At 37.4% G+C, this 12,855-nt stretch overlaps 1 protein-coding gene across 1 annotated transcript; it reads right to left on the reverse strand.

The window, feature by feature from the left end:
* Window positions 1-8,253: 8,253 nt before the first annotated feature.
* Window positions 8,254-10,152, reverse strand: LOC128745279 (probable cytochrome P450 6a14). The gene is made up of 2 exons (XM_053842312.1): window positions 9,007-10,152; window positions 8,254-8,949 (listed from the first exon to the last, which is right to left on the reverse strand). Exons 1-2 carry the CDS (start codon window positions 10,115-10,117, stop codon window positions 8,534-8,536), a joined length of 1,527 nt encoding a protein of 508 aa, XP_053698287.1. The 5' UTR covers window positions 10,118-10,152; the 3' UTR covers window positions 8,254-8,533.
* Window positions 10,153-12,855: the final 2,703 nt, after the last annotated feature.

Here is a 12,855-nt window from a genome sequence, read left to right on the forward strand (position 1 = left end):
TAAAATGTTAGTAACTTCCATTTAATGAACTGTTAATTTATGTTGAAACAACTCATTAAATTGCGAAAATATACCGTCAATGAAACAGCATCAATATTACTGCGATAAACGGTACCTACGGCAAAAATGGTAAAATTGCATCATTTGAATTGGCTCTCTAACTTGTTACCTTTCCTGCGGTAAAATTTCATCATTTATCTATAGTTGATTGTTCTATTTTTTTACTGTTGGGTTATTTTTTTGACTCAGGGTAAATGACTCTAGAAATGAGCATGTAACGAAATGTGGTTATGATTTGCACGCTTATAACTCAGCCATTTTTCAATGAATTTTAGACATATTTGCATCAGCCGATTAGAAATTTTTCTAAAAATTGATTTATAGAGTAAGGAGGGGTAAAAGTGCGATGGGGGTAAAAGTGCGATTCAATGATTTATCGGTGCAGATTCCTAGTAAACTGATTACACTGGCATGGATGGGTGACTACTTTGACGGCTTGAATCTGACGTAAACTTTGGTTGCTTACGAAGCATAGTTGCTGAGTTATGTGCAAATGTTATTTTAGGGTGGTTTTGATGTAATTTTTCGTTATACGGCAAATACGATATTAACAGGAGGATATAACTTGTTGAAAATTGGTAGCAGCGTTTTACATCACTCAGATATCTGTTTTGAAAATACGGCGAAAATAATTTACAAAATACATTTCGCTTTTCCGTAATTCTATCTAACCCCGTCAAGTGCCTAGCGGGGTAAAAGTTCGATTCACGGACGGGGCAAAAGTGCGATTCATGCACGAGGCAAAAATGTATAGCTAATTATATACAGCTTTAGGCACTATATTACAGATACTAGAAATGAAAGATCTGCAGAAAACTGTGTGCTCTACAGATGTTGGCCGAAGGAAAACAATGTTTTCCGCTGATGGAAGAAAAAACAAACGTTTTGAAAAGTTTCGGTCTAATGGAGGCTGCAATACACCAGCGCAAAATAGGAAAGGTGCAAATTGAGAATATTCCTTGCCGAAACATAACGCAGATTGAAGATAATATGGTTTTGTTAGCTACTGTTGTGCTAATTTCATGGATTCGAGCTTTGCACTTTTGCCCCGCGGTATTCGCACATTTGCCCCGCTGGTGGGGTAAAAGTGCGAATCTGCACTTAATCAGAAGAAAGAAGAATTTATTTGGCAAAACACTATTACCGCAGATGATTTATAGTTGAATGTGAAGACATTGAGTTTCGGCATCACTATAAAAAATATAGAGTAAGGAGGGGTAAAAGTACGATGCGGGTAAAAGTGCGATTCAATGATTTATCAGTGCGGATTCCGAGTAAATTGACTACATTGGCATGGATGGGTGAGTACTTTGACAGCTTAAATCCATCATAAACATTTGTTGTTTACGAATCGTAGTTGCTGAGTTATGGGTAAAAGTTATTTTAGAACGGTTTTGATGTAATATTTCGTTGTACGGCAAATACGATATCAACAGGAGGATATTACTTATTCACAAATTGTAGCAGCGTTTTACATCACTCAGATATCTCGCTTGAAATTGCGGTGAGAAGAATTTACAAAATATATGTTGCTTTTCCATAATTTAATCAAACCCCGTCAAGCGCCTAGCGGGGCAAAAGTTCGATTTATTGACGGGGTAAAAGTTCGATTCATGGATCGAGAATCTAACTCATTTTACTGACGGGACGACGACACTATGCAAGTCCTTGCGACTTGTAAGGTACTGCGGGCGACGCTGTTCGTCCGTCAGCGTTATAACCGCGATTCTCTACGGGGTTGTTCGGGGAAAGGAGTTCTAGTTCTATCACGCAGCGAAAAAATTCGTTTGTTTCAAACGAAATTTTTATAACAACCTAAAAATATTTTTGTTTCGAAACGAAATTCTATTTGAATTAAGAAAATAACAGTTTCGCTTTTCCATAATTTAATCAAACCCCGTCAAGCGCCTAGCGGAGTAAAGGTGCGATTCACGGACGGGGCAAAAATGTATAGCTTATATACAGCTTTTGGCACTATATTACAGATACTAGAAATGGAAGATCTGCAGAAAACTGTGTTCTACAGATGTTGGTCGAAGGAAAACAATGTTTTTCCGCTTGAAACATAAAACAAACGTTTGGGAAAGTTTCGATCTGTCGGAGGCTGCAATACACCAGCGAAAAATAGGAAAGGTGTAAATTGAGAATATTCCTTACCGAAACATACTGCAGATTGACGATAATATGGTTTTGTTAGCTACTGCTGTGCTAATTTCATGGATTCGAGCTTCGCACTTTTGCCCCGCGGTAATCGAACTTTTACCCCACTAGTGGGGTAAAAGTGCGAATCGGCACTTGTTCAGAAGAATGAAGAATTTATTTTCAATAACACTATTATTCCAGATGATTTATAGTTGAATGTAAAGACATTGAGTTGCTGCATCACTGTAAAATATATTTTGTTGTTGTTCTTCTTTATATCTCGCGAAAATTGATGACAACTTCAAACATCGCACTTATGCCCCGCCCTACTCTATTATGCTGTAGTCCTTCTTTATAACTCAGGAAATTGATGACAACTTCAAACATCGCACTTATGCCCCGCCCTACTCTATAGCAAATATAAAAATAATTTGTCAAATCACTATTGAAAAAAAGCATAAATATTAGGCATTGTCAAGAACGCACGAATCAGCCAATCACATGGAAGCACTCTTTTGCTTCCCAGGCCCGGTACGACAATTTTAACCCTCTAACGGGTAAGACCGTCTGTAGACGGCCCTCACTTTTGGAGCTCCAGAGCCACATACGAAATTTGTCTTGAATGGGCAATATGAGAAAGGTTAAAAACAGATTTTCTGACATGTTGATGCTAATATTACCTCGAAGTGTCTTTCTGCACAGCCCGCTTACAAACCCTAGTAGCACAGTTGTTATAAACTAGTTGTGGTAACCGATTAATGACTAATTTCAGTCATAAATAGGTTGCAGCAACCAGAAATGACCAAAGTGTGCTACTTGGGAAGCCAACAGCCCGTGCGGACTACCCAAGTAACACTTGCAACATGTTTTTTAAGAAACATATTCAAAAAACAGTTGCATTTAAATTATAAATAAGTTTCATGGAAAACAAGTTGTTATAAAAATGTTTTATTTCTAACGCCGATGTTTTCAGCCAGAATGACATGTTAAAGTTGTATTTCGGTTGTAAAGCTAAGCTTTTATCGATCATTTACAACTGAGTATTCGCGACCACGACAGTAAAAGATATATTTAAGACTGTTCGCACTCACAAGAAACTTGCGTGAAAACAAAAGCAAAAATACTTCCTTCTCTTTTTTTCTCACACAAAAATCAAACAAATATCAGCAACTTCGTAGTGGCGAATTGCCGGCATTGAACAGCGAACGAAGCGACGACGAGTACAGCGCAGACCAATAACTTTGACACATTTTCGCAACATTGCAATATTTTATTGAGTTTAAATGCTCTAATTTATGACTTTTCTGAGTATTTTTTGAGTGCAATTTAAGTTCTTTCACAAATAAAAATTTACTGTGAATCAGTTGTAAGTTAATGCAAAACAAAATGCATACAGAAAGCTTTTCATTGGTTTCGAATTCTTCGGTTATTGGTGTGCTCATTTGTACGCAATCTTGTATAAACATGGTCGATGACTGCGCCAAAATATAATTAAATAGATCATTATTTTTGTGTCGTAGAATGATTTTATGTATAGAAGGGACATATAACATAATTAATATAAAATATCCCTCCGGTTTTCAAAGAGATTAGCATGTTTTGTGAGATTGTCAAAAAATGATATTTATTTCGATTCCACTCAACTTTTGCTTATAAAAGTATATCTTGAGCGCATCAATTTTTCGGAAGTAGAATGGCAAAGTTCACAATAAATTTAAAATCGCACTTTAGTTTGGGTTATTTGAAGGCTACAATGTTGCTTTGAGTGTTTGATGAATTACCAAAATATACTTTAGCCATTTTATCTTGCGAAAAATGTCTGTCATTATTTTGCTTGTAAATGTATAGCTTCAGGGAAATATCAGAACGAAAATTCCTGTCAACAGCGCGATTAAGCTTTTCTGTTGGTAGTGCAAAAACCATGCAACGCATAGGCGTCACTTTAAAATACCTCACAAATATGTTACATTTTAGTTCGTTTCTTGCGCTGTTTCAGTCTTAATCAGGTCATGACTAAGTGTGGGCAAACGAAAGGTCAGCAAGTCCATTTGTTTTAAATCTTTAAAGGAGATTTGTTTTAGATCTGTTGTCAATTCTTATTTAAAACCAAGTGTGTTACTTGGGTGCAGCATACTAGGATATATGGATACTTATATTGCATTTTTTTCTTTGTTTTTCACCTTACCCCCTCACTTACACAAGCGGATAAGACTGCGAGCCCTCGCGAGTGATCGGTGTCAGCTGCTTGGATTGCAATGACGAGCGAGAGCGGCGACTATGGCCGATAGCTAAATACACACTCGCAAAAACTTGTCGCAGTGCATGAAAAAATAAGAGCGAGAGTCCGTAGGAGATACTCATGGCGGCGCGCCGTTGTTCGTTAGAACTAAAACGCGCGTGTGAGAAAATTAGACCACACGAGTGCGGGCTTGTAACACTGGAAATCAGTATGGGGGTCAGACTAGCACCTAATTTTGGCACCAGTCAGTTTACAACCGCGAAATGAAAAGCAATAATGTCCAATATGACGCTATTGATTATGGTTGGATTCGGATAATCAGTTCCTCAGATTATAGCTTGATTCAACCCATGCACCTTCCAGCATTGGACAAAAGGTAGGAGTCACAACGACTACTTGTTGCGCGTAGCTACTAATAACCCCCCCCCCCCTCTCCCACCTCTCTCTCACCCTTCCGCTCTTTCTCCTCACTCTAAAAAATTTCATTATTTTCATCTACCGTCCCTTCGTCAATTGGAAAAGACCTAGCGTTTCAATCAATATTAATTATATATGCCTGACCTCATTTCAAGCTCAAGACAAAAACACTAGGTTGGTCTAAGGAAAAAGAAAACAAATTTTTATTTTTCAGCCATCTTTTTTTCTTCTTTTTCATTTTTCTTAAGCTGTTATTAGTTTACAAAGCACAAAAGTTATAAAAGTCTTTGCCAAGCTTCTACCAAACCACAAAAAATGGAACAATACGTTGTGTAGTTTCTGAGAGAAAGGTACATAAAGCTTGAAAATCGTGTTTTTACAGGAACGGCGTTTTATTCCAGCGAGGTTGTGGTTGTTCCACGCCGCAGTGGTATGCTTATGTGTTCGATCGTTTTTCGGTCACTTCCCGTAGTCGGGTCATTACAAAATTAGTTTCAAAACAAACGAAAAAGACTGCAAAATCAAAATCTGAAATAAAAAATTTGACTTTTTCAAAAATTTTGGTCTCCTTAAAACGAAATGAACACCGCGAAGCAAGACAGAAGTTTGACAGAAAACGTCACGCTAAAGTTCGTTTACGTTAGGTCTTTTCGATTCGCTCTCAGTTGGACGCATAGTAATACTCAGGGTACAGCAGGGAAAAGCAGTTTTTTTTGTTTGAAACAAAAATTCTGTTCATGAAAATATATTTGAAGTGATCAGATTCGCAAGAAGAATGCAGTATTTAAAATTTTACGAATAAAACTCCGCTTTTGGGCCCAAAAACTGCTTCCAAAATTGGGCTCTCCGACGAAAAGTTGATGACTGCTAATTTCACGTTAAAGGTACATTATACACTGAGAATATAATTTCGTATTGTTTTTGAAAAAACATTCGTAAAACTTTATTCGTAGCTGGTACAACTAATTTCATACCATGTAAAAACTTTCGTATGCTTATTGTTTACCGCAAATGTTGTTATTACGAATGGTTCGTACTTTCTACGAGAGCACATTCGTAGCTGTCTTGCATCAAAACCCATTTGATGCATGGTTGTTGTCTGGCATCATTATCGACAAAAACTGGTTGCGAAGATTGTATGAAGAGAAAATAGACTTGTGCAATTATGACCTGCTTGGTATGCAGTAGCTGTGGTTCTGTGGTTTGCGGCGTCGTTGGCTGTTCGTAAAGAAGTATGACAAACGAGCTCGGTTCGATTCCCGATAAAATCAGCTTTTTTCAGAGATAATAGAGATTTCGCTATTTTTCGATAGGTGTCGGTAATGCAGCATACTGAGTCCTATAGGAAAATAGTAAAATCTAGTATTATTTTTAGCGACAGCCTTTTCGTGCATTCGTAAAATCTACAAACCATTTTGTAAAATGCAATAATTCGTACGAATATAGCTTTGTTAATATGTACAAAACATTCAGGATTGATTTTACGAATCTACTTCGTGGTAGAAAACAACGAAAGAATTCGTAAAGCAAACGCTCGTTTTCGTACTATAAACCAAGTTTTATTATCAGTGTAAGAATGAATTCACAAAACGGGTTCACTGTGTGCTGTCAACATTTTGCCCCGCATTTTTGTCAATGTTGGGCTATATTCGCGATGACGGCATTGAAAAAGATCAGTCAAAGTCAAATCAAAATTTTACTCGAAAGTCAAAAATACAAAATAGAAAGATGAAAGTCAATTAATCAAAGATTAAAAATTAAAAGTCGAAATTTTAGGTAGAAAATTAAAGGTAAAAATTTAAAAATCTTAATTAAAAAGTACAAGGGTCCATGCCCAGTGGCACGGGCGCAGGCTTGAAGTAGGACTACGAATGTAGAGCAATTCGTCTCCCAATGCCAAAGCCGGTGATTTTTGTACGAATTTCATATTATAGAGGGTATCGCGAGAATCCAGCAATAAATAAAATTACTGTTTTCAGTAAAGTTGATCCGCAGACAGAGATCTTTCACATGGTGGAAAAAGTTCCATAAGTTTTTCACCAAGTGGCATTAGTATTCGAGAGAATTCTGTTACGTTTTAGCAGGCCTATAAATCGGAGTTGACGCGGGTAACGAAAGGTAAAGGATTGTGTTCTTACATGTGAGCAATTCATAATTTCAACTCTTCAACTAATTTAAATAGTGGACCTGAAAAGGTCCGTTCGTTAATCTCGAATTCTCAAATTTCTGACTCGTGGTGTCCATTGTCTACTTTCGTCCATCAGATAGGTTATTGGTGTGTGAATTAATGGTGGGAACACTGTTTATCGGACAAACGCTACTGGTAGGATCTGTAATCAAGATAGACTTTTATGTTTATGATGTTATGAGTCGCAAGCTAGCTGCTTGCCGATGTGTCTCCAACAGAAGCCGTTGACCGAATGACGTGACGATCTGACGATGCGCAATAGCAATAGCGATGCGATAGCAATTAGCAGTTAGCAGCCAAAATCATATCGTTCGCTGGCGGATGAGTCGATGGATCCTTCGGTTTGTTGGCGTCTCGTTTGGTGAATTTGGAAGTCTTCGTTGCCTTATCTGGAGAAGCAGCAACAGCTGAAGCTCAATAATTTTCGATCGGATTGTATTGGGCGTAAATTAAATACAATCATAAGGAAGATTAACCCCTAGCTCATCTCGTACATATTTCTGTCATCCGTGCTATGGAAGCACTGACGTGGGAAGGCAAAAAAATGCAAATAATGAAATAATAAATATTCGACTCATATTTTCTCAATTATTAAACGGCTGTCAAGGAAACATGTAATCTACTGTGTTGTATTGGATTTTTTGATAAATTTCCAATCGATTGATACCAATATCTCTAGAATCTATTGACGGATGACTGAGTTATAAGCGTGCAAACTATAACCACTTTTCGTTACATGTTCCCTTTTCGTTTTTCTAAAATGCACCCCAATCTAGAAATCTATCAAAGAAGTAGTCCTACTTCAAAATCCAAAAGCCAAAAGTTGAAATTTCAAAGTAAAATTGATGTGTCAAGAGTCGTAAGTCGTAAGTCAAATGTAAGAATTTGTAAGTCAAAAGTTGAATATCAGAATTCGAAAGTCGAGAGTAAAAATTTTACTCAAATGTCAACTGGAAATTGGAATTAAATGGAACATTAAACCAGTGTCCATCATTAATTTGTTTTAGGAGAATGAGAATAGTTTTTTTTCTGATTTTGATCAGAGGTTGTTTTCAGCGGTGATTAGGAAACACAACATGATTAGCAACTTTATCTACATACAAACAATTCGAAATAGGCTTTACCATGCGCGGTACTTGATGCAAAATTGTTAAACTTCAAAACATTTTTTAGCATAAACAACCAGACATGTAAACAACAAACCATGTGTTTTTAATGTAACTACTGGTATAATTCACAAATATTGAACAAGCAATGTATATTTTAGCGAATCGGAATTCATAATGCATGACGTCAAATTCTCAAATGAAGAGCTTCGGTTCTCCAGCGCCTCTCAATCTAACAATCTACGCTCTTTTCCTCCCAATATGGCTTATCGAACACACCCGGCTCACACCCAGCTGCTCTCGGGGATGATCTCATATCTATTTACATGTGCGCCGTAAATTTTCAGCCTAACTTTTAGGTTTTTGCATGAACTGTTCAATTCAAATTCGGCTCGTGTCTAGCCAGATTCCACCTTCCACATCCAACATGGTAGATTTGACACTCATGTTCAGTGGTTCCTTCGTGCGTTCGTTGACGGTGAACCGAACCCGGTTCAGCAGCTGTACGATTGCGAATTTAATTTCCAGCAGTCCGAAACGCATTCCGATGCAGTTGCGTGGTCCGTCACCGAACGGCAGGAAACTGTGGCTGTGTCGTGCCGCGATTTGATCCGGCGCGAAGCGCTCCGGATCGAAACGGTCCGGATCCGGATAGATTTCCGGATCGTGATGGATCGAATAGATGGGAACGATTACGATGTTACCCTTTTCTATGGTTACATCCGGATTGGTTAAACGATACGACTCGTTTGCAATGCGGAAAACATTGCCCACGGGAGGATACTTGCGAAGGGTTTCTACAACAAAAAGGCAATTTTTTATTAGAAACTTAAAAAATGTTTTCGAAAATTTACCATTGACAACTTGATCCAAGTAGGTCATATCTCTCAGGGCTTCATAAGTTATGTGCCCACCGTGCAACGCAAGAACGCGTTTGATTTCCTCTCTCGTCTTATCCTGAATATCCGGATGAGCGGCCAACTCGTACAGAGCAAAGGATAGTGCGGCCGATGAGGTTTCGAATCCCGCTACGAAAAATAGGAAAGCTTGTGCTGCTGCTTCGTTCAGCGTGATAGTTTCTTTCGATTCCTCTTCATGTTCCTCAATAGTTCCCTTATTTTTCAATTGTATCAACAATTGCAGAAAATCCTGTCGAGTTATTTTATTTTCCTCTCGGTAATTGATTGTGTTCTGAATCACGCCCATGAAGTAGTTCGTAACATCACTCTGTAGTTGTTTAAATCCCAACTTTCTTGACAGATCGCGATAGCTAACCAAAACGAACATCCACATTGTTCTGATCCGACCGGGTTTAAATACCGCGTCGCCAATAGTTAGCAGTTTTGAACCTTCATTCTTCAGTGTGTTGCACTCCAATCCGAAGGCACACGATCCGATCACGTCACAGGTGAATCGCTGGGCTATTGCTTTCACGTTTGCTGGCTTCTTACTTTCAATGTACTTATCGAAACAACCCAGAAGTTCATCTCCTATGTCCTTAATGGTATGGAACATGTATTTTATTTTGCCGGACGTAAATGTTGGACTTAGCTTGTTTCTCAAAAACCGCCACTTCTCACCTTCGATCGCAAAAAGATGGGCCGACAATGGATCATCCTTTTCGTTGTAATACATTCCTCGATCACGAAACGAATTAAAATCTTTGACCAGAATCTGCTTTACTAGATCCAGATCGTATATCACCAACATTGGACTGAAGCCTATGTACATTCCAGCTGCCGTCGACGATATGCCGGTCCGTTTGAAGCGCTGGTACACCCGATCGAGTATTTCGTTCATATGATACTTGGTGCCCATCCCGTTGAAGGACCCCATCGGTGGGGCTCCCGGTGCGTGCGGAACATTCCGTTCGGCCCAGTAGGAAAACTTACGGCGGATGTACACGTACAGCAGCACTAGTGCCGGAAGCAGCAAATAGAGAAACGTGTTTAACGAGCCCATCATCGGCTAGATGATAGAATATTGAACCGAACTGAACGCGAGCACAGCCGGCAGCGAACTGCGGAATATTTTGAGAGCGCGAGATTAAATGAGTGGGTCGTTGCGTCGTGGGTTGGTAAAGCTCAAAATGAGCGTAGCGTGTGCTTACCGAAGAATTAGCAACAGAGTGCGATTAGATACCAATACCCGTGTAGGGTAAATTAACCATTAATGGACACTTTAGTGCTTGAGTTATGTTCTTCTATGAATTATTCAGAACAGGTAATGTTTATATTTTTCAAAACAGTTTAAGATGTCAGTTATCATTTGTTGGTCCCTTGGGGTTTACCATAGAATAACGACCGGATCCATTATAGGAATTCTAACGTATTTTGCACGGAGAGGGTCCACAAAAAGCGACATTTTTTGCAATGGAACACGGTATAATAACCCCACACTTAATGAAAATGCCAATTTTAGGGCATTAATAATCATATGCAGTTAAAATTTTATAAACTAAAATGTGTTTTATGTTTAATACCTTTTGTTTTATGGCAGATAGCTTTATAAATAAAAAGTACAAACTGACAAACGCCGAAATATACGCCGAAAAAAATAGTTCTATTATAGGTAGACGGTACACTATAGGTTACCTTACCCTATAGTCACGTAATCGAGAGAATACATTATAACAACTAGTAGGAAGTGATTCTGTGACTGATGAAATATACGATAAAATATGTAAGGAATTATTTTATCTTTCTTAACTTTCTTTTTCTCATGTAAGATATTATTGTTGAGGAATGAGATAAAAAGAAACAAACAAGCAATAACTGTTACACGTTGGACATGATGCAATCACTTGAAAGAACTGTAACGTTTAATGGTTTACCAAATATGGACATGGCGTCGTTCGGTGCTGGTGTAATTCCACTCTTTGAGCTAGAAATGGTAATCTTTTTAAAGTCTTAAGATTCATTTTATTTCATTGAAAATATGGTCATTTTTCAATCTTCAGCACCCAGCAGTTGTGCTACTGTCAGTTTATTTTTTCAGTTCATGTTTGTGATAGGTTACGTTAACTACTTTAGAAATATATAGTGAAAACTACCATAAAATTTGAAAGAACATAATATTTTCTACTGCAACGTTTACATACCAGTGTATTACCATAGTAGAACTAAACGAAATCAATTTCTGCAGAAAAACGTAGGTGTGTGTTTTTAATTTAACTCTCGGATTGATAGTTTCTACGATGGTTTTTCTTTCTATGTAGAAGCCCCAAGCAAAAATATGAGTTTTATTGTACTCTTACGGCGTTGTTCATGACCAATTTTGGGTCTTGAACGCCATCATAAGAATGTAATAAAACCCAAATTGTTGCTTGGGGCATTTCATAGACATTTTACCTTCAAACTAACTAAAGTTTGAACGTAGTTTTTTCTTGCATAACCTTTTTTTATATGTCAGAAGGGTATTATGCTAAATTTGGTTTTAGTTGCTTGATTAGTTGTTGAGTTATGCAGAAATTTGTGTTTCATATGTATGGGAGCCCCCCCCACCTTCCAGATCGGGGAGGAGTCTCCAACCACAAAAAACAACAAAAAACCTTTAAACCATTTGCCACCTTGGGAATTATTTAAGCTCAATGAAGTACTATTTTTCTTCAAAAAAGCTCAATATCTCCGAAACTTCAGAAAATCACGTATAATAATGTTCTACAGAAACGTTGATTTTAGTAAGATAAACAACTTTCTAGAACACTATGAACACGTAAAAGTTGACCAGAATAACTCAGGGTTTAAAAACTGTTTTGAAGGGTTTGTCCATGAATAACGCTTCATAGACAATTTCCATGAAGAGATACAAGTATGGTGTCCTGGACAAAGTTGTTTACATTGATATTTACTACAACTTTGCCGAAAATACCAAACCTGTATCGCGAATATACGAGAAAATAAATTTCGTATCTCACTTTTAAGGGAATTAATCACCCAAAGATTTCTCTCACAAGAAGGGGCTTGTTATACCAAGAAATGTTCCTAAAGACACTATATGCGAAAAACTTCACGTTTCGGCGCTATATCAAACGATCACGTATTTCGCATCATAAGAACCTTTCTTGGCCCCAAATACCCCTGCGTACAAATTTTCACGCCGATCGGTTCAGTAGTTTCCGAGTCTTGAAGGGTCAGAGAGAAATTCATTCAGTTTTATATGCATAAATTTTTAAGCAGTAGATTTTTAGTTTTTGGATTTTGACTCTTTGATTTTTGACTTTTGTTCTTTTGACTGTTGATTTTTGTCTTTAAAATTTTAGGTTCTAGAAGTTTTGTTTTTCACTTTTGAATTTCAACCTCGCATATTTGATTATGAATTAAATTTGAATTCGAATTTAAATCGACTAAAATTTTTTATTTTCATTCTTTAGCTTTCAATTTTCTGCTTGTGGTTTTTGACTGTTATTTTTTGTTTTTTTTTTTACTTTTGACTTTCAATCAAAATTCCCACTTTTGTGTTTTTCGACAATGGCTTGAAAGTTCAATTTTAAGTTTACTAATTTTTAGATCAATTTGAATTCTAATTTCAGTTCAGCTTTAGGTCCTATTTCAATTCCAATTCCATGCCTCGTTTTCCAGTTCTATTTCATGTTTAATTTCAAATCCAATCTTGAATTTCTAACCCTATTCTAACCTAATATCAAGCCCAGCTTTATGTACTCTTTAAAGTTTAATTTCAAGTCCATTGATGAGCCCAGCAGG

This window comes from Sabethes cyaneus, chromosome 1 (genome assembly GCF_943734655.1).
Source record: "Sabethes cyaneus chromosome 1, idSabCyanKW18_F2, whole genome shotgun sequence".
NCBI classification, from domain to species: domain Eukaryota; kingdom Metazoa; phylum Arthropoda; class Insecta; order Diptera; family Culicidae; genus Sabethes; species Sabethes cyaneus.